Raw genomic sequence first — 20,896 nt, 5'->3', positions numbered from 1 at the left:
TCCCGCAAAAAAATAAAAACAGAAACTAAAAACCCAAACAAAACAAACAAAACAAACCCCAAAACCAAACACCCAAGAAAAAAAACCCACAAAAAAAACCGAAACCAAAACACTGAACAAAAAAAGCCCTCAAAAACCAAAAAACCCAAAACCAATACAAAAACCAAGAAAAAAACCAAACTAACAAAAACCAAAACAAAAAAAGCTCCAAACAAAAAAAAAAAAAAACCAAAACCACCCCCAAAATAAAACAAAAAAAAAAAAACCCAAAAAAACCCCCAAAACAAAACAGCAAAAAAACCCCAAAAACAAAAAAAACCAACCCCCAAAAAACCAAACCAAACAAACAAACAAACAAAAACTACAAAAAAAAACCCCAAGTCAAACAAAATAACTGCTGCAGAATAAATACATAACACACATTTTGGACATCTCTGACTTGCTGATCAATTGTTTTGTTACAGGCAGTTCTGCATTTCACGTAACACGACTTTAAGTACAATTTTACTTCTCAAATGCTTGCCCCTGCCTGGATTTCTCTCTCCTGGGCACAGGTGAGTGTATGGCCTCAAAACAGACCTAAAAAGCTCAAGGAAAGCAGTTGGGAAATCTGTCTGTCCCCTTCCATGTCTGAAGCTGTTCTGCCCCATTAGAGTGACCCATCCCAGAAGAAGGGCTCTACTCTGATAATCAGGCAGCAGAAGCTGGAGACACACAACTAAAAGGCACATAATTATTATTTTTTCCCTAAGGACAATCACTGTATGAATTTATTGCTTGTGAAACACACTATTCTGGCATAATGGTGTCTGATAAGCAGAGCAGGTATCCCACAGGCACATGCAGAAAAGGGTTCTGCCCCTTCACTCTCTAACCACAGGTCTAGTGTACATATCTCTATATTTTTATAACTACTGGTTCACTCCAATCTCTCAGCACTTCCCAAGCACTCATTTCTATCAGCCTTGACCCCACTGGAGAAGCTTCTGCAATGGAGTGTTTTGGTTTTCAATCTCAAATAATAAAAACACTGAATAATTATTTCCTCTAAGAACCAGAGGGCAGCTCTTTCCATCTAAAGTGAATGGACCATCAAAGAAAATTATTAAAACAATCTCTGACAAATGGAATGAGGCCACCAAAGACCTCTGGGTTGTTGTGCAGACATTGATCAGAGTTTTTGGCTATTGTAACATGGTATAGAACAGACAATTCTGAGAGAAGCCCCCCTGACTGATGGAGCTGTTCCCACCCTTCCCTTTCTTAGATTTAATCTACACATTGATATGGCATGAATTTGTGTGGGTATGCCTGCTGCTCTTATCTGGAGAAACAGAAGGTAAGGGAGGTTTTTAATCTCTTCAGTCCAACCCAGAGGTAAAGCACTATCAGAGGACCTTCCCTTAGCTCACCAGAAGCACCTATGTTGCCACATTGAACTTTGTGATTTGCTTGCAAGGACAGCAAAGAGGTAAGGAATCAGATGATCTTCAGGATCTTCCAACTCAGCTTCATTTGGTGTGACACTTAACTGTTATGACTCCTGGAGTCAGCTCCCTGATTGGTTTATATTTGGAAAAATGTCCAGGAATTATTGTGTAACATCCAGTCCTGTGTATGTTGTGGATGAAATGAGGCTTCCAGCTTGCAACTTGCCTCAAAAAAGCTGGATTTCCATTCCAAAAAACCATTTTTTAAAGCCAATGAATCACTGATGAAAGTTCAAGTAAACAGCTCTTTCAAGAAACAGTGGATGAGGAGCAGAATCAAAAATGAAGGCACAAAATCTCCTCTGGACTTCTACAGCAATATTCCTAGATATTACCTGCAGCATCAGAGAGTGAAGTCCTCCAGCAGCGGAGTCTTAGAATATCATTAAAAATCACATCAAAAACCATATAAAAATCGAATCCAAGTAGCTCTGAACAACACCTCAGGAGCTCTCAGCGACATTCCCTGTTTCTACTCAAAGTCAGCCGTGAGCAGGGCCAGGGCCAGGGCAGCAGAGCCCTAGGGGTCGATGAAGGACACGGCGATGTAGCGGGTGCCCCTGGTGGTGGGCAGCCCCTCGTGGTAGTGCGTCAGGCGGCCGGGGTGCATCAGGCTCCAGCCCTTCCTCGGGGCTCGGATGGAGCAGTTGTAGCGCAGGAAGCGGCAGCCTCCGCCCTGGGGGACACAAGGGACAGTCAGAGACACGTCAGCCTCCACCAGGGACACATGAACCTCCACAAGGGACACCAGAGACACAGCCTCTGCCCTGGGGGACACAAGGACAGTCAGAGACACATCTGCCTCCACAAGGGACACAAGGGACACCAGAGACACATCAGCCTCCACCAGAGACACAGCCTCTGCCCTGGGGGACACAAGGGACAGTCAGAGACACGTCAGCCTCCACCAGGGACACAAGGGACACCAGAGACACATCAGCCTCCACCAGAGACACAGCCTCCGCCCTGGGGGACACAAGGGACAGTCAGAGACACGTCAGCCTCCACCAGGGACACAAGGGACACATGAACCTCCACAAGGGACACCAGAGACACAGCCTCTGCCCTGGGGGACAAATGGACAGTCAGAGACACATCTGCCTCCACAAGGGACACATCAGCCTCCGCCCTGGGGGACACAAGGGACACATGAACCTCCACAAGGGACACCAGAGACACATCAGCCTCCACCAGAGACACAGCCTCCGTCCTGGGGGACAAATGGACAGTCAGAGACACGTCAGCCTCTGCAAGGGACACATCAGTGTCCTTCCTGGTGGGACACCAGAGACACATCAGCCTCTGCCCTGGGGGGACACAAGGGACACATGAGCCTCTACAAGAGACACATCGGCCTCCATCAGAGACACATGAGCCTCCTCCCTGGTGGGAACATGAGACACATCAGCCTCTTCCCTAGGGGGGACACAAGGGACACATGAACCTCCTCCCTGGTGGTAACACAACTGGACGTATCAGCCTCCTTCCTGGGGGAACATGAGACACATCAGCCTCTTTCCTGGTGGACACAAGGGACATATCAGCCTCCTCCCTGGGGGGCCTCCATCAGAGACACATGAGCCTCATCCCTGGTGGGAACATGAGACACATCAGCCTCCTCCCTGGTGGGACACAAGGGACACATGAACCTCCTCCCTGGTGGTAACACAACTGGACATATCAGCCTCCTCCCCAGGGGAACATGAGACACATCAGCCTCTTCCCTGGTGGGACACAAGTGCACATCAGCCTCCTCCCTGGTGGGAACACCAGAGACACATCAGCCTCCACAAGAGACACTAGAGACACATCAGTCTCCTCCCTGGGGGAACATGAGACACATCAGCTTGGAAAAAGCACCTCAGGGAAGGTGCTTAAAAGTCTCCTGCCATGAAGTATCGCCCTCTTTTTTGCAGCTTAGGGGGAAGTCACCTGGATGATCTGCTGTCTCCTATCAAGGAAATAAAATAGGACTTTGTCCCCACATGGAGAAGAGTGCTTCTTGTGTGGGCTGGGGTCCATAGCAAGCTGGATTGGACCCAAACAGCCTCCCATGAAGTCTTAAAGCCATTAATTGTAATACTTAGTGTAAAGAAGGCTGATGTGGATCAGGGCAGGGTTTGTGTGCAGCCTGATGTGGATCAGGGCAGGGTTTTCAGCTGCTGCAGGAGCTGTGCTGCACTCCTGAAGCCCTGGCAGGCACTCACCTCGTAGTCAATGCCCACCCTGTTCAAGGCAATGTTGATGGTGAAGGTGGAGGCGTCGTGGTGAGGCACCAGGGATGGCTGCTCGTCAGGTTTGTAGCGAACCACAAAGGCCAGCTCAAACTGGGTCTGAGAGAGAAGGACAAAGAGCTCTCTGTTAGAGGGCTACAGTGGTCTGGGGCTTCTGAGCTGCAGAGCAGGGTGTGACACTGAAACTGCATCCCACTGCTAAAGGAGAAAGGCAAAAATCAGGCAGAAGAATGTCATTGAGAAATTGCCTATCTCCTAATGCACATACTTGGGTCACACTGCAGGGTCAATTCCTCTGTGCTGGGAAATAGTGTGTGTATTGTTGGAGGAGCTGACCAACTGTGGCCTCAGCTCTCTTTACAGAGAGCAGCAAGCACAAGCTTTCCCAAGGATTTTTCCTGGGAAGGCAGTGAAAAGCACAGAGAGAAGAGAATTCTTATCTCTGTTCACTGCTCCTGTTGTTTATGCACATGAGGAATGTGTTAGGAAGATTGTTTACCTGAAGGATCTGGTAATTGGATTCTGGTGATGGTTGTTTATATTAATTGGCCTATTAGGTCCAAGCTGTGTCCTGATTGTCTGGAGACAGTCACAAGTTTTTCTTTAGTATCCTTTTAGTATCTCTTTAGTATACTATCTCTTTAATACAGTATAGTATATGTATATATTTTATATATATATACTTAATAGTATATCTATATATACTATTAAATATATATACTAAATATATATAAGTATAGTGTATATATATTAATACATATATATACTATATATATACATAGTATATGTAAATATTTATATTTAATACGTATACATTTAATATAGTATAGTATAACGTAATATAATATACTTTTAATAAAGCAATTGTTCAGCATTCTGAATCAATGGAGTCAGATGCCAATCATTCCCAGACTTTGGGGTTGCCCTGCATACAACAGACATACCTTGGTGTAGTATCCTGGGTACAGCTTCTCTGTGATGGGTGCAATATAGTCCAGAAGAAACTTATACCATTCTCTTTCAAAGCCTATTTGGTTCATGTGTATGTCAATAGTTGGGACATTCTCATATCCTCCTTGTATTCTGCTGTCCTGAAATAGAATCAGCACAAACACCCGTAAAGATGGGAACCCTGGAGTTCAGGAATGAAAAGTACTTGTTCCTGGTAACTACAAATAAATATGATGTTTGTTTATCGGAATTTGCAGGATGGAAAGCTCATTTCAAACCATAATTAAACCCTAAGGGAAGCAATATTACCATCAGAGAGGCTGAACACTAGAACTTCAGAGGACACTAAAGAGGATTCAGGGAAAAATCAGAATTAATCAGGAGCAAAATAAAGTATTGTCTCTACTTTTTTGGTTTAATTTAGGATCTAATGCCTTCCCACAGGATAACCAGCTATGCCCAGAAAATGGTGTATCCCAGAAATCAAAAGAGCTCCTGACTTTACTTACTGTGTTGTCACCTGTGGACCACTGGCCATAATGTTCCATTTCTTCCACCAGCTCATCACAGGCAGTGTCAGTGAAGATGGGGAACCAGTAAACATCTGGGCAGGGCTGCAGACAGCAGACAGGTGAGAACAGCAGAAACGAGGACAAAAGAAGTTTGTTTAAGGCAAAAGAAGTAATGCTAAAATGAGTGTAGACTGAGGAAGTGGAAGGAAACTAAAATATTGAGGATAGAAATTTGTCTTATGATTTATGTGCCCCACTCCCACTTAGGAGAGCTGGAATGATTTAGCTCTAAAAGTATTTCAAGGTCATGTTTCCTATGTTCAACTGCTTATTCCTGAGAATTACAATAATATTGATAAAGCATTGTCCTAAAGTTCATTTCCCATTCTGATGGATAAGAGTGATGTTTTCTTACCATTTCCACCAATTTCCCTTTCAGAGCTGCTGTGTAGTTTTCATGGATGTACTTTTCTCTCCAATCCTGCAATTAGAAGATAAGCAAACCAGTAATTTCTGTGGGGCTCCTCCTTAAAAAGGTAATAAAAGGCCAGGCACTCATGCAAGCAGTATTTCACAGGCTTTGATCCATGTGTTATAAGTCCCAAAATTTTCTCTTCAAATTTTGTGCCTGTGCTCCTCATCCCACCTGAGAGTCACCATTATTACAAAGCCTGGGCTTCCCACAGTGATGAAACTAATATCAAATTTTCCCACTTTGCTGTGTCTTTTGAGTGTGCAGGTTATCTCACCTCAGGATTGCTGAATATTTGCCAGAGGTCATTGTGGAGGTGACTTGTCTGGTAATTCTCCAGGGACAGTATGTGCCCAAACTGATGCTGGTTTGTCAGGTACATAAAGACTCCCTGCAGGATGGAAAGAAATAATAAAGGCCTCACATTTCTGAGAGCCACTGTGAAACCAAGCACTGGACAGTTCTCCAAGCTGTTCATTTATTCATTCTATTCATTCATTCATTTTATTTCCACCCTGGATATGAGAAACTCTGAAGGGTTACAGAGACAGTAATTCTGTGTCCTGTCAGCCAGGCAGCTGTGAGATTAGGGTCTTCCTTCTTACCCTATCAATCCCATTTAGAGCAGTCCTGAAAAGGCCTAAGAACACAAATATTATCCACATTCAGTGGTCCATGGCTACACAAGGTTTCACAGCAAGACAGAAATGCCAAGCTGTTCCAAAGTCTGCACTGTACTGACCAGTATGAGTTATTTACATTTAGTGGTCCATGGCTACATATCATTTCACAGCAAGACAGAAATTCCATGCTGTTCTAAAGTCTGCACTGTACTGACTAGTATGAGTTATTTGCATTTAGTGGTCCATGGCTACATATCATTTCACAGCAAGACAGAAATTCCATGCTGTTCCAAAGTCTGCACTGTACTGACTAGTATGAGTTATTTGCATTTAGTGGTCCACGGTTACACATCATTTCACAGCAAGACAGAAATCCCAAACTATTCCAAAATCTGCACTGTACTGACTAGTAAGAGTTATTTACATTTAGTGGCCCAAGGCTACACATCATTTCACAGCAAGACAGAAACGCCATGCTGTTTTAAAGTCTGGACTGTACTGACTGGTACAAGTTCACCCTCTCCCTGCCCTGGCAGAGCTGAATGCCTTGAAACTGCTTAATCCTGTCCCCTTGAGGCTGGCAGGCAGCTCTCCCCTGGCAGGCTCTCTCCTGGACTGACCTGGCTGCGAATGTTGTGGCACAGAGCCATGTCAGCATCCAGCTTGCCACCGTGGAACAGATCCCCCTGCTCCAGCTCCGAGCGCAGAGCCTTGCCTTTAACCATGTAAACACTGCTGATGTAGGGAACGTTCCAGAGCCCACTGAAACACAGCAGAAGAAAAGTGAGATAGCACTAAGGATGACAGGCAGCACTGCAGCACCAGCCAGGCTTGCCTAAATGAGCCAGCTCAGAACAGTAGGAAGAAAACCATACCAATAGAGATTGGCATTCCAGAAAAAATCACTTATATTGCCCCACAGCTTTTAAGCTGCACAAATGCTAGTCCACCAGGAAAGCAAATAATTGCTACTGTGTGTTTTTGCTAGGGATGTAATTAGTGGCTTGAATCTCTTCCCAGAGAGATCAACATATTTTTTCCAGTGATTTAAAGAAACTGAAACAGTCAAAAGTGCATAAGCTGATTTCCAGCATTTACTGGCCTATATAAAAGAGGGTCCCTCTTTTTTATAGGCCAGTAAATAAAAAAAATTTATAGTGGCCTATAAAAAAAGAGGGTCCCTCAAGAATATGAATGAATCAACAACTCAATTTTGTGAATTTTCTATTCAAAGATCACCTGAAAATTGATCTGACAGAGATTAAAACAGCACTTTACAGGACTTTAAGAATCACACTAACCATAAACCCCAGGTGGGAAAACATGACATGAGTAAGATGAGATGATTTCAGCAGTCAGCACTCTCAAACCTTTACTCTGATTATAAGTCTGTCCCAAGTATGTTGTTGTGTCTGCTCAGGGGAGAATATAAAACTTCCAAATAGGAGCAGAGATTTATTTTCCTTTCCTATACACAAAGACATTTGCACTCTCTGGTTCTTGGACATCAATTTGATGACAATGTGCTGCAGGAAACTTTACATTTGAGAGATTTTATCAGGAAAAAGCTCTCTTTGCACACTCACACTCTCCTCCTTTGAACAATATCCACATAATCTTCCGAGCGGGCGTAGTATCCATCGGGGCTCAGGGCTCCCCAGAAATTGGACCACAGCTTCTCATGACGGCTTACCAGGGGGGCAATCACCAGCCTGGAGGCATGAAGGAAAAAGGAATTGCAGGACAGGATGTTACCACAGGAAGAAAAGGAAAATATTTACAAACCACAGTACTGTAAGAGCTGTTTCCTCCCTCACTTACAGAGCTGCTGTTTTGTTAACTCTGCTGGAATGAAATGCCACGTAAGAAAGGGTAAATAGGGTCCCAATCTCCTCTCTAACTGCACCAGGTCTGTTAGAATCCAATTTGTTCTAGTGACTGTATAAAAACAAAGCTAAGGATGATTTACATCCCCTGCCTAAAATCCAGGGACTACAATTACAGTGAAAAAAAAAAAAACCAAAACAACAACACATAATAGATATTTGGCTAACATCTCTGGCACAGCTCTCCTGGTTCCCTAAACATCTCAGGGATGTGCACTGAATTCCTCATGTGAGACGAGCAGTAAGCATTGCTCAGACCAAAGAACTCACTTGTTCTGTTCAATCAGGATCCTCAGAGTCTCTTTGTTCTTCAGAACTACCTCAGCATCCAGGCTAAAGTAATAGTCACAGTCAGGATCCCTCCTGCACAAATCCCTGCAGGCAGAGAAAAGGAAAGTCACATCCTAAACCAGAGGAAGACAAAGGACAGAGCACCAAGAATTCCTTCACCTTGTAGTCTAAATGTCTTCTGGGTGCTCTGAGAAATTTGGTTTAATGTAACAACCTAGAGGGCCAGCATAGTACAAGCATATCAGATTCAGTATCCAATAACTGATATGAGACACAGCCAAAATCATATTTAGCAAACTAAATGTTTCTTCAGCTCAAACTGAAGAGGTTCCCATCTACAGCTGGCCCAAATCCACACCTCCTGATCACAGACAGGAAGATACCCTCCCACTAGTTCTTAGTTTTGCCACAGCACTCCTCCTCTTCAGAGATTTGGGTGCATATCCTTTGTGCTCTGTGTCTGGGTATATAGATGAGGACAGGAGATACAGGGCTACCCTTCTGTCAGAGCAAAGGACCAGTGAGAACTTAGTTCCTGAAACTGGACAAGTGAGCTGGTAGGGAAGTTGATTTTTTCCCAATATATAAGGGCATCAGAGTTAATGCTAGAGAAACTGAAAGGGTGACTGAGAAAATAAGAGCAATCACTTGATAGGGATGATCCTGAGAACAAACAAATGCTTTAGTTTGGACACAGGCTGTCTCTGCCAGCTGTCATGTATGGCTTCTTCACTTACATGCCCAAGTTACGTGCCTCAGCATTCTCCACCTCATCATCTGGCCCGATCACTTTGACAGCAAGATATTCTTTGCCATGCTCCTCTACAAAGGAGTCCACCTCCATCAAGTGATGTTCCTCCTATTCCAAAAGTAAGGAAAAACACTTAAGATGGGCTCATCCATGCCACTCAGCCTCTTGCCTTCAAAATGAGTAGCTGGGCAACAGCTCTTAAGCCCATTTTCACACATTTACAGCTGGGTGATGTCACTGCAGACAATTATGCAATCCTGTGGGTGCCATTGCAGATAAATACTGTGATTACACAGCCTGGAAGTCTAGCCCAAGGCTGCAAAAGTGCCTAGAGTAGAGGATGAGGTGTACATTTTCCCCACATTTGCTAAGACCATCACTTCACTTACATGGTTGTGAATGAAGAGCTGGATTCGCTGCTTTGGGTAATGGAGGTTACGAAGCCGCAAGAAGAACTGGGAGAGGAATGGGGTGGGCTGCTCGATGAAAACGCCAATCAGAATCATTGGCAATGCCTCATCCTGCATTCAGGGACAAGAGGAGAGCAGTGGTGAGTCATGCTCAACATCAGACACAGAACTGTAAGAATTGTTTTGAGAGTTTGGAATAAATACAGCAGCCTTACCTTAAACCCTGAGAGGCTTCGCAGACCCTCATCACACACCGTGCAGCCAGTCTCAAATGTCCAAACCTGAGGAATGTAGTTTCCCAGGTAGTTCAGCTGCAGCTGCAAAAGGAAGTTTGCCAGATTATGCATTAGAGGACAGGAGTTTCTTTGTGTGCATCCCCACTGTGGGGTCATATTTGAACTTTGTTAACCTTCTCCATGAACTAAAGAATCTGAAAATCCAACCACATGTGGTTCTTTGAACCAGATCCATCTTGCTGCTATGATTATATTATATTATTGTTATTATTATTATATTATTATTGTTTCTCAAATATAAATCTACAAAGGGAAAGTCAGTCTATGTGGAGGCAGTAACCTGATCCACGGAGCCTAAAGGGTCACTTTGCAAAAAACACAGAACAAATCTTTCCCTCAGGACAGTCCACTTACCTTGGTGGGTCCATTTCCATGGATCACCACAGGCAGAGTGTCATACAACAAGTTTCTTGCTCTCACTCGTGCGTTTTCAAACTTCAGAACTATCTCATCTGGAAATGACATTACCATCATGTTAAGGATTTTATTGATAATTAGAAGCACGATGCCTCATTTATACAGAAAAACTGCTGAAAGATGAAAGTGTGGACAACGGATAACCGTGCACAAGTAGTTTAAGGCCTACAGACAAAATCTTTAAAGGAGAAAAAAATATCCAGAATGATCCTGTGAAGTAACAGGAGGATGCCTGGGAAGCTGGACAATGACTGGGAATTGGCAGAATCCATACTGACAGGTTATTTCAAAACTGGCAGCGAGGAGCAGCTATTGATGACAGGGACAGCTATTGATGGGAGGACTCAGGCCCTTCTCACCTCAGTGTTCTATGCACCTGATGTCTCTCTTTGTCACCCCTCACAAAAGTCCATTTGATCATTGAGGACGCTGAGGACGTTTCCTCAACACAACCATACAAAATCCTTTGGAAAAAGGACTAGCACAGATACAAGCTGCAGTCTGATATACTGAGCACAGGAGCCAAACACTACACTGCCATTATCACTTTTTACTTGACCAAAATAAAGATGGAACGTGCAAGACTGAAAACATTAGGCAGCATTGCTAGGAAAGTAAGTGAATCCCTCTTGCCAGGACTAGCAAAATCAATGAGCAGGTCAGGTCAGAAGCCTGGTACAGCCAGGGAGTGCTCACAGGCATATCTGGCTGCTTCTCACCTCCCTTGGCATTCCAGCATGGCTCTGAAGCAGAAAGGCAGGCAGCCCTAGGCAGGGCTCTGTGTTATTACTTGCACTGCAAGTCCCTCCCAGTTTCAATCCCCAAGGCTAATGCAATCTGACATGCCTGGAGATCAAAGGGGCTGCAAGGTGTGAGATGAAAAACCTGACCTGCATTCCCTCAAGTGGAGAAGGAATTGCAATGAGAACGTAGCTGGTCTCAATGGAATTGCAAACACATCCCAGAACTCTGGCACAGACTTTTACTAAAGTTTTTTCTGTGGGGACAGCCATTTCTGAAATACAATCCCTTCAGCCATAACTTTATTCTGGTGTCAACATGCAAGTTGCATTCCAAGGAGAAATGAGCTCCTTCCTTCCATCTCACCTAATGCCCCATTTAGGTTTTGGAAGATCCGGCTTCTGTGGTCCAGACTGATGTTGATACTTTCCTTTAAAAAAATTAGATAAACAACCTTAATTAGAACACATTCTTTACATACAACAGACCCTATGCTCTGTGAAAATATCCCATTCCTATAGTCATATGTAAAATCTACAAACTCTGAAACCTTGAACATTGCCAGATAATCATAATTTTCATTCAAATCTGGGACAGTTCACCATTTTCAAGAACAAGTTAAATATATTCTATTAGGCAAAACTGTGCAAACCCCCTCTCCTCCTTTTTTAAAGCTGTTGTGGGTGTGTCAATAAATCTGCGTCACATGAATGAAGTAGACTTGCACACAGTCATATAAACCAGAATACAAAAAATACACAGGAATGCCAGATAGAAAAAACATCTGCTGTGAAAAGTTTCTTGCCTTCCATCCACAGGGCAAGTGTGACCCCTAGGCAGCAGTGTCAAACCACAGGACAGGAAGGTGCAAGATCAGCTTGTGCAATCTTTGTTTTAAATCCCCTGCTGCAAGTCACACTCTGACTGAGTGGGACTAAAATGCAGCTCTGACTTTACAGAATTCTGTGTCCCTGCAGGCATCAGTAAGATGGATTACTGGAAAGGACAGCAGGGTGCTAACATCCACTGTCTGAGTGCCAAGTCAGGGGAATTACTCAGCCCTTGCATGGCACAAGGCCAGAACTGCAGACAAGAAGATTAAAGGGACTGCTCATGTGAAAGTATCAAAGGCCATACTCAGATTTGGGGAACTAAAAAAGTTGTAAATTTTCTACCAGCTGTTCTAAATTTTCTACCAGCCTTGCTGGCAAAAAATTTCAAGTGTCTCTCTAGTCTGATAGCAGTTCCCTATTCCAAATGTTCCCTCTTGATTTAACTGCTGTTACGGTTTGAGTTCCCCAGGGACAGACTGGCCTCTGTAATGCCCAGCTGGGCAGGGACACCAGAACCAGAATGACCTGCATGGTCTGGCCAGTGCACTGCATGGTGCTGGAATCACAGTGCTGCTTCCAGGGTCCATTCCAGGCTTCTGTAGGATGTTACAGAATGTATTTCAGTGCTAGGCTGGCTGTCTCTAAGGCAGCACTGCACTCTGCAGTTTCACATCCCCTGGGAGGAGGCTGCTTAGTTCCTCCACACTCAATGGCTTTAAACACCAGCACCTACAGATAATGATATGAGTCTCCAGTGAGACTTGTTTTCAGACATCTCTCTTCCCATTCACATTTTATGCTTAAATATAAAAACTGCTAATAACAGAAAATGGGGGTACTGGCTAGAATGCAAAATTTCCCAAACCCAGAATCTAGATACACCTACTCTTTTTTGTGGATCCAAGAAGATTCTTGTATAGAAGAGCTGGTCACTGTCATCATCCTCTCCTTTCCAGTCCTCCACAAGCTTCTTCAGGTTTGGAGCATAACCTATGAAACCTGTGGGAATAAGGATGAGGAGGTGTTTCCACCCAGGTGACCAAAAAATAGAAGTACTCCTGTATCCACGTACTTTCACTTCTCTCACATGAAATCTCACTACACCCTGTTGCTGCAGAGACTCATCAATTTTCAGTTTGCTTTGCCACTTCTCCCACAGAGGTCAAGCAGGAGGAGAAAGCTGAAAGCAAGCTCTGTGTCTCACCTCCAGAACCCAGGAAGCGCTTTCCATCTCGCACCTGAGGGTACTTGGCTTCCAGCTTTCTGTCAGGATAGATGTAATTCTCTGCTGAGAAAACCACCTTGCTTTTGGCTTGTTTGAACTTCTTCAGCAGTTCTGTGGGGCCTGAAGCAAAGAGCACATCATAGCTAGAGAGAGACAGACAAAAAAAGGACAAAAGGAAAGGAGTCAGAAAAACATGTCATTGAGAAAAGTTTCTAGAAACTAATTCTTTGGGAATCCCTTTCTTTTAGTTCTGTTTAACAGTATTACATTTTTGGTAATGCAATTAATTAAAGTGTAGTTTTATTTGTATGCTGGGCATATGAAAAGACACTGAGACTCCAACCCTTCCTTTTCTCTCTTCACCTCTCTGGAGACTAATTCTTGGCTCTCAGGATGTGCTGCAGCCTACTTCACCTTATAAAACAAATAACTCTGGTAAGAAAAGCCTGCCCAGTTCCAAAGAAATTGTCTGCTCATTCTCTGCAGATGGAGGCAGCCAAATTCCACTGTGGCAGAATCAGGCACAACACTATCAACTTCATGCAGGAATTGGCATCAGCCTGTTCTGATCAGCCCTTCCCAACTGCCACGGATGCAGCTCTGAGTAATTCCCAAGAAACCACAGAGAATTCAGGGGAAAAAAAAAAAAAAAAAACAAAAAAAACCCAAAAACAACCAGATATCTGGACATACTTTCCAAAAGCAATCGATCTCACAGTTCATTTCTTTTCAGTGAGAACCCATCCAAACCACTGTAAGATTCAGTTCATGGCAAATTCTTTGCAAACCATTACCTTTCCACAAAAAGGATGATCAAATCCTTCTTATCCCCATACTGCTTCAGAGCTGACTTGAGGAGACGAACCTTTTGCCCCCCTCCAGCTGGCTGCTGGTCATCTCCACCCTGCCACTCCTCATCCAGCCCCAGCACCTGCACAACAACAGGCACAGGGTTATTGTAGTTATTGTATTTGCATTCCCCCTAGATGATAGAAGGAATGATAAATCTGACTCCATGTTCTCAAAAGGCTAACTTATTATTTTATGGTACTATATTATATTAAAGAATTCTGAACTAAACTCTACTAAAGAATACAGAAAGGATACTTACAGAAGGCTAAAAAGATAATAATGAAAACTTGTGACTCTTTCCAAAGCCCCAACACAGCTTGGCCCAGATTGGTCAAAGAGTGAAAACAACTCACAGCAGAATGCAGTGAAACAATCACCTGTGGGTAAACAATCTCCAAACACATTCCAAAGCAGCAAAATACAGGAGAATCAAATGAGACAACAACTGTTTTCTTTTTCTCTGAGGCTTCTCAGCTTCCCAGGAGAAAAATCCTGGGAGAAGGGATTTTTCCAGAAAATGTGAATGCCACACAGGGTCACCTCAACAGGGCACTTTCCCAGCAAGGCTCACAGGAAAGAACCAGAACCCACAAACTTAGTGGTTCTGATAACTCCCAGTGCAAATCACAGCAAAAATAACAGCCCCAGGACAAAAGGACTAGGCAGCCTTTGATCCAGTCTCTGGGCTGGACAATCAGTGTCACAAGGTAACACAAAGCACTCCTGGCCACAGGGACAGGAGCACACTCTGTACTGTGTGTCCTGGCAGTGCAATGCAAAAGTGCCATGAGGCTCCCTTGAGCAGGAGTTATGGATCCCATCTCAAGCCAACACTCAGGACACTGCAGAAATGACCCAGTCACAGCACTTTTCAGCCAGCTGAGAAGATATGTGTGTCCCCTTTTGAGCTTTCATTTAATCACTGTGGGGCCAAATCTGACCCATTCCACAATTTGAAATTCCCTTTGACCAACTGTCGCCACATTCCTCTTCACAGAGAAAAGCAAGGCGCAATTCTTCCCAAGAATATTTCTGGGTTTCACATTCTCTGAACCTCAGAGAAAGGAAAAACAATTCTCATCATTTGCTGTGCCAAAGTAGAATGCAAAATGGAGATTGTTTACCCAAAGTGATGGTGTTTTGTTTCCTTGGCCTATCAGGGCGTGTGTGTGTGTCAGGACTGTTGGCTGACAGTCACAAAATTCTGTACAGTTGTGTGGAGTTGAGTGCTTGGCAGATTCAGTTTATATATAATACAATATAATGTAATATAATATAGAATAATACAGTATATTAAAGTAATTAATTAGCCTGATAAGATGGAGTCAGATGCATCATTCCTTCCTTCATTGGGGATTTCCCTGCAAATTTGATAATTAACCCCTATGGAAGGTGCTAGAAATCACCTGGATTTTGTAGTTGAAGAATTGGGCTGATCTCCTGAAGCGCTGGAATCCCTCAGTCTGCTTGGTGGCCACAGTCAGAACCAGCAGATTTTCTGCACACAGGGAAAAGCACAAGAGATACTCAATGTGTGTGGTTTTCACAACCTAACTTGATTGTGGGTATAAAATGAGAGATTTTGTAAAGATACAATTTCATTGCCTGAGTTCTGAGATTAAAAAAAAAGAAAATAAAATGTATTTAGTGGGGTTTTTGCCCTGCTAGTGAAAGCTACAATTCTCTCACATAGAGTACAAAATAAATTAAAATTGAAGATAAAAAATAGCACTACTACAAAATGCCCATCTGAAAGTCATCAATTTAATGCAGTTTTGACTTTCTGCTCCCCACAGAGCTGCTTTTTTGTCACTCAGCATTGCCTGGATGTAGGGAAAAGAAAAATTAGACTAAATGTTATTTTTCTCTCTCCATGGCTGCTTCAATTTTCTAGTCCATTCCTGAGGCATTTTCCAGTTTTTCATACATATTCAATGTGAATTTAATTGTGCTATAATTTTAATTTACATTCTCCTCCCAAACTTGCTTTTTATTTCCAGTCCCTTAAAAATCATAAAACTTAATCCTGAAGTTTTCTTTCAGAAGTTTCTCTGTGGTACCCTGGAATATGATTTTTACGTGGAATTTCTGCTTTCCTCATTGCAATGATGAAACGTTATACTTCACAGTTTTGCTGAAGCAGGAATTTGTATAGGTTCTGGCAACAGAGCTTAAATGCCAATCCTGGCCATCCGTTTTAAACATCAGAAAATACCAGGAAAAACTGAAAGGACATTTTCTTGGCCTCAGCAGGCATTTTTGGAACAATGATTTTTTTCAATGGATGTACCAGATGTATCTCCCTCATGTACCCAAACTGATACTCTGCCTAGTCTTAGAGAGGAAGGATCTAGAAGTTTAGGTGCACCTCACAAAGGGAGCAAAAGTGAAAAATAAGTGTAAGACTCCAAACCAGGAAGAAAGAAGATATTACCAAAGAAATTCCTGAAATCCTTTACCTGCATCAGAATAAAAAAGAGACGAGAGATTGAGAACAATCAATAGGTGAGGTCTAATTGTATTTATTAGACAACCCTCAAATTCTAGTACATGAGGGGAGAAAGCATATGATAATAGGAAGGAAAGCAAAGGGGAAAAGCAAAGGGGAAAAGCAAAGGGGAAAAGCAAAGGGGAAAAGCAAAGGGGAAAAGCAAAGGGGAAAAGCAAAGGGGAAAAGCAAAGGGGAAAAGCAAAGGGGAAAAGCAAAGGATCCTGACTGCTCTGCAATTATTTCAGCCCACAATCTCAGGCCTCTCACATTAAATAAATCACTAATTCATTTTTGTTCTGCCATCCCAAAGAAGCCACACGCTGTTTATGACTTGACTGCCAAAAGTTTGCTGGACAGGATGAGTGCTAAAGGCTCACACAGAACAGGAAGTGGTGTCCTGTTTCTACGACAGAAAAGTTCTCCCCATGCAGTTTGTGAGCTCAGAGGAGCACAAAAACCAGTACAAAGACCACTCTCATCCCCAGCAGAATCCCAAGTTACAGATTCCTGTGGGGCAGGACACAGAGACACCAAGCTCAGTTTCTGTTCTAATAACTCTGTGCAGTAGCCATAGCTTTCCATCCCAAGAGACATTCCTCCAGCCCAGCACTGAAGTTTGTGCTGAGCTATGTTGCCTCCAACTCCTGCTTTAACTCTTTCCTTTCTTTCCAAAGATTTTGCTGAACACTCACACAGCTGACAGATACTTTAAAGGACAGAGCAATAAACTCTCCCACTTTCAATATCACACGCAAACTTTCCAAAATTCCCTAAACAGATTGATCCATCCCAGTTTCCCATATCACAGGCAATTTCCACATGCAGAAATGCAGCTTGTTCTGCTGAGCCAGGCTCCTGGGCCCAGAGGCTCCCTGGGCCACACTAACAACTAGGAACTGTAAAAATACATTTAATAATGGCATGGCTGCAAAAAACAAAGCAAGCACTGGACTCAGAACCAGGGGAGCTGGACTGTATTGCTGGTTCTGCTATTCAACAAGGGGCTAATCCTGCTATCCCTGTTTTTCCATCTGTAGAATGACAGAAGAGGACATTTACCTCACTTGTGGAGGTTTTAGAGCTCTACAGGTGAAAAGGATTCTGTAAGAACAAAGCACTGGATCAGGAACCTTGATACCAAGATCACAATGAAACGATTCAGTAAACATCTGAGCTTTTATAAAGAATAAAAATCAGAGACCAGATGAGTTCAGAAACAAAAAAATTAAAGTTATTTACTTCTGCCCTAAATCTACAGGGAATGCACAGCTGCAGCTGTATTTCAGGACAAGGAATGAATTTATCCTCAGGCTGTGATTTGGGAAATCTTACTGTGTCACTTCCTGTTAAGACAGTGTCTAAGAAAATAACATTAATATGGGGATCAAATAGAAAGAAAAATCAGTGCACAATTTAACAGTGGATAATATAATATCTGTATTATATTTACAGAAGATTTTTTAAAAATTCTATCAACTACAAATAACTGTGTTGAGAGTTTTTGCACAGCTATAAAAGAACATCCAAGAGAGAAGACAGGTATCATTACTCTCATATTACTCTGGGGAAGCTGAGGCACAGGAAAGATGTGGCATTTTCTCTTTGAGCCATGCCAAAAGTGATGGCTCAGAAAACAGGTAATTCCAAATTCCTCTTCCTAACCAATTTACCTCATTCTCTTTCCCAGCCCTCAATTTTATATCTCTAGTGCATTCTAAAACCTTCCTAAAACCATGGAAGATTTGGGATGGGCAAGGAAGGCAGGATAGCACAGAGATTCTTTGTTTTAATTATGCCACTATAGCCAAGGAACTCCCAACACCCCCATAGATGCACACTAACTGTATTAACTAATGCACATAGTTATACCAGAATCTCACTGTGAAGGGAAATATTACACACAACAAGATGAAATCTCCTCCTAATTGCCACTTCTCTAATGAAGACAGAGATAATTATCCAAACCTCTTGGCAGAGTGACAGTGTATGAACCACTCTGTCAGTGCAGCTGACAATGTGAAGCTGCCCTAATCCTGTGCTGTTCTACCAACCACTCTAGAGCTTCTACTGAATGTTTACAGAGGGGAGACACAGACTGATGCTATTTTAGGAGCATCCCTGATCTTGAGTCACAGCGCGGTCAGTCTGGAATCAAACGCCCTCCTGTAACCCAATTCTTGAACCACCTAAATTCAAAATTCTTGAATTCTTGAACCGCCTGAGTTCAAAACCAGGCAGTGGCTGATCCAGGTGGGATGAAGGACCGAGAGTCCCTCACGGGGCTGGAATGATGCTGTCTCAGCACAGCCAGAAGCTCCAGGTCTGCTCACGGTGCCGCAGGCTCGGCTTGGGCAGCGTTGGGCAGCCGGGGCAGGGCACGGAGGCCACAGCGGCACCGGGGCGGCAGTGCCCGTCCATCAGCCGGCTCCCGGTGCTGCCGGTATCCCCCGCGCTACCAATGCCCCCAGTGCTGCCAATCCCTCCCAGGGCTACCGGTGCTCCCACTGCTGCCGGTGCTCCCAGTGCTGCCAATCCCCCCCAGTGCTGCCGGTGGCCCCTGAGCTGCCGGTCCCCCCCAGTGCCACCAATCCCCCCCCCAGTGCTGCCGGTGCCCCCTGTGCCCCGAGCATCCCCCCTCGAACTGCCGGTCACCCCCCAGTGCTGCCGGTGCCCCTGGTACTGCCAATCCCCCCCGTACCCCGGGCAGCCCCCCGTGCTACCAATCCCCTCCCCGTGCTACCAATGGCCCCCAATGCTGCCGGTGCTCCCCCAGTGCTGCCGGTTCCCCCCGTACTACCGGCTCCCGGTGCTGCCAATGCCCCCCAGGCTGCCGGTGCCCCCCAGTGCTACCAATCTTCCCGGTGCTCCCAATCCCTCCCAGTGTTACCGATCCCTCCCAGTGTTACCGATCCCTCCCAGTGTTACCGATCCCTCCCAGTGTTACCGATCCCCCCCAGTGCTACCAATCTTCCCGGTGCTCCCAATCCCTCCCAGTGCTACCAATCCCCCCGGTGCTCCCAATCCCTCCCGTGCCACCAATCCCTCCCAGTGCTACCAATCCCTCCCGTGCCACCAATCCCTCCCAGTGCCACCAATCCCTCCCAGTGCTACCAATCTTCCCGGTGCTCCCAATCCCTCCCAGTGCTACCAATCCCCCCGGTGCTCCCAATCCCTCCCAGTGCTACCAATCCCTCCCAGTGCTACCAATGCCCCCGGTGCTGCCAATCCCTCCCGTGCCACCAATCCCCCCCAGTGCTACCAATCTTCCCGGTGCTGCCGGTACGCCCCAAATGCTGCCGGTGCCCCGAGCCCTCCCCGTACCTTCCTGAGGCGAGGCACGGCCGCCGCCCGGCCCCAGCAGCGCCAGCAGCGCCCCGAGCAGCAGCAGCGCGGCCGGAGGCACCATGGAGGCGGCTTCTCCCCCGCACACGGACCGGGAGCGCTGCCCGCGGCACGGAGCGCGGCTGCCGGAGCGGTGCCACGCACCAGACCCGCCCGGGAGGAAGCGGGGAGGAGCCGGCTCCTCCTCCCGAGCAGCCACCGCAGGAGGCGGGAGGGAGCCGGGGCAGGGCTGCGAGATCCTGGAAAGAGAGGGAACGGCGGGGTGAGCTCGTGGGTTTGATCCCGGAGCTGCAGCGGATTAAAAATAGTAATTTTTTAATAATAAAATACTTATTTTTCTACTTATTTATTCATAAAATAATACTTATTTAATCATAAAATACGTAGTTTATGATTGGCTTTTTGCAAATATTAAAGTGAATATTATACGTGTTCTGTTAGAAAGTAATGGTCTATTAATTCTCTTCAGTAGTGTGTTAAATATAGTTTTAGGTTATAACAAAATGTTAAAATAGGAACTATGCTGTGTAGGATACTTTTTTTAAAGAAAGGACTTGCACCGAGATAGCAGCCACAGGACACCTGAATCTTTCAGAGAAAGAGAATTTATTGCTCCATTATCAGAAGAAATGAACTTCTTCCTGCCTCGCTCAGCCCTGAAGATGCTGTCAGGATTATGAGGAAGAAGTTGACACTGCCCAGACAGAATCCTGTGTTTGAATGGAATTTCTGCATCATGGATGAGCTGTATGAATATGCAACAGGCTGTTGCTTTTAAGGGTTAATCCTCTGTTAACGTGGGTCCTTTTTCGGGCTTATTTTGCCCAGAAAGAGGTACCCAGACTGTCTGTAACTCTTTGACTCTATTGTCTCATATTGTCCTAATCCCAATTGTCCAAATTATTATCACTCAAATTATATTACTCTTTTTATAACCATTTTATTACTATTAAACTTTTAAAATTTTAGAAACAAGTGATTGGCGTTTTTCACACCAAGGGTGTGGGATCCTGTGGGGCCGGGCAGCAGGCAGTGGATGAGCAGAGGGACAAGCAGGCATTGAGCTGTGGAAATCCAGG

General features: G+C 44.6%; 1 protein-coding gene across 1 annotated transcript; it reads right to left on the bottom strand.

Moving 5' to 3' along the window:
- Positions 1-309: 309 nt before the first annotated feature.
- On the bottom strand, positions 310-19,963 carry PLOD1 (procollagen-lysine,2-oxoglutarate 5-dioxygenase 1). The gene is made up of 19 exons (XM_058818634.1): positions 19,797-19,963; positions 15,391-15,482; positions 13,927-14,063; positions 13,112-13,275; positions 12,794-12,906; positions 11,441-11,504; positions 10,271-10,368; positions 9,836-9,937; positions 9,600-9,731; positions 9,197-9,318; positions 8,439-8,543; positions 7,869-7,994; positions 6,903-7,044; positions 5,937-6,050; positions 5,603-5,668; positions 5,185-5,289; positions 4,669-4,815; positions 3,698-3,823; positions 310-2,166 (listed from the first exon to the last, which is right to left on the bottom strand). The coding sequence occupies exons 1-19, from the start codon at positions 19,879-19,881 to the stop codon at positions 2,011-2,013; spliced, it is 2,196 nt and encodes a 731-aa protein (XP_058674617.1). The 5' UTR covers positions 19,882-19,963; the 3' UTR covers positions 310-2,010.
- Between the last annotated feature and the right edge of the window lie 933 nt (positions 19,964-20,896).

The sequence above is a fragment of the Ammospiza caudacuta genome, chromosome 22 (assembly GCF_027887145.1).
Source record: "Ammospiza caudacuta isolate bAmmCau1 chromosome 22, bAmmCau1.pri, whole genome shotgun sequence".
Lineage (NCBI taxonomy): Eukaryota > Metazoa > Chordata > Aves > Passeriformes > Passerellidae > Ammospiza > Ammospiza caudacuta.
Note: the sequence above shows the minus strand (reverse complement) of the source record. Positions and strands in the feature narration are given on the sequence as shown.

Coding starts and splice junctions, on each gene's coding strand:
- PLOD1 (XM_058818634.1), bottom strand. CDS start 19,881: ATGGTGCCTCCGGCCGCGCTGCTGCTGCTCGGGGCGCTGCTGGCGCTG. Junction 7,995..8,438: donor ATCCTGATTGAACAGAACAA/GTGAGTTCTTTG, acceptor TCATGCCTCCAG/GCTGGTGATTGCCCCCCTGG. Junction 2,167..3,697: donor GGGTGGGCATTGACTACGAG/GTGAGTGCCTGC, acceptor TGTGTCCCCCAG/GGCGGAGGCTGCCGCTTCCT.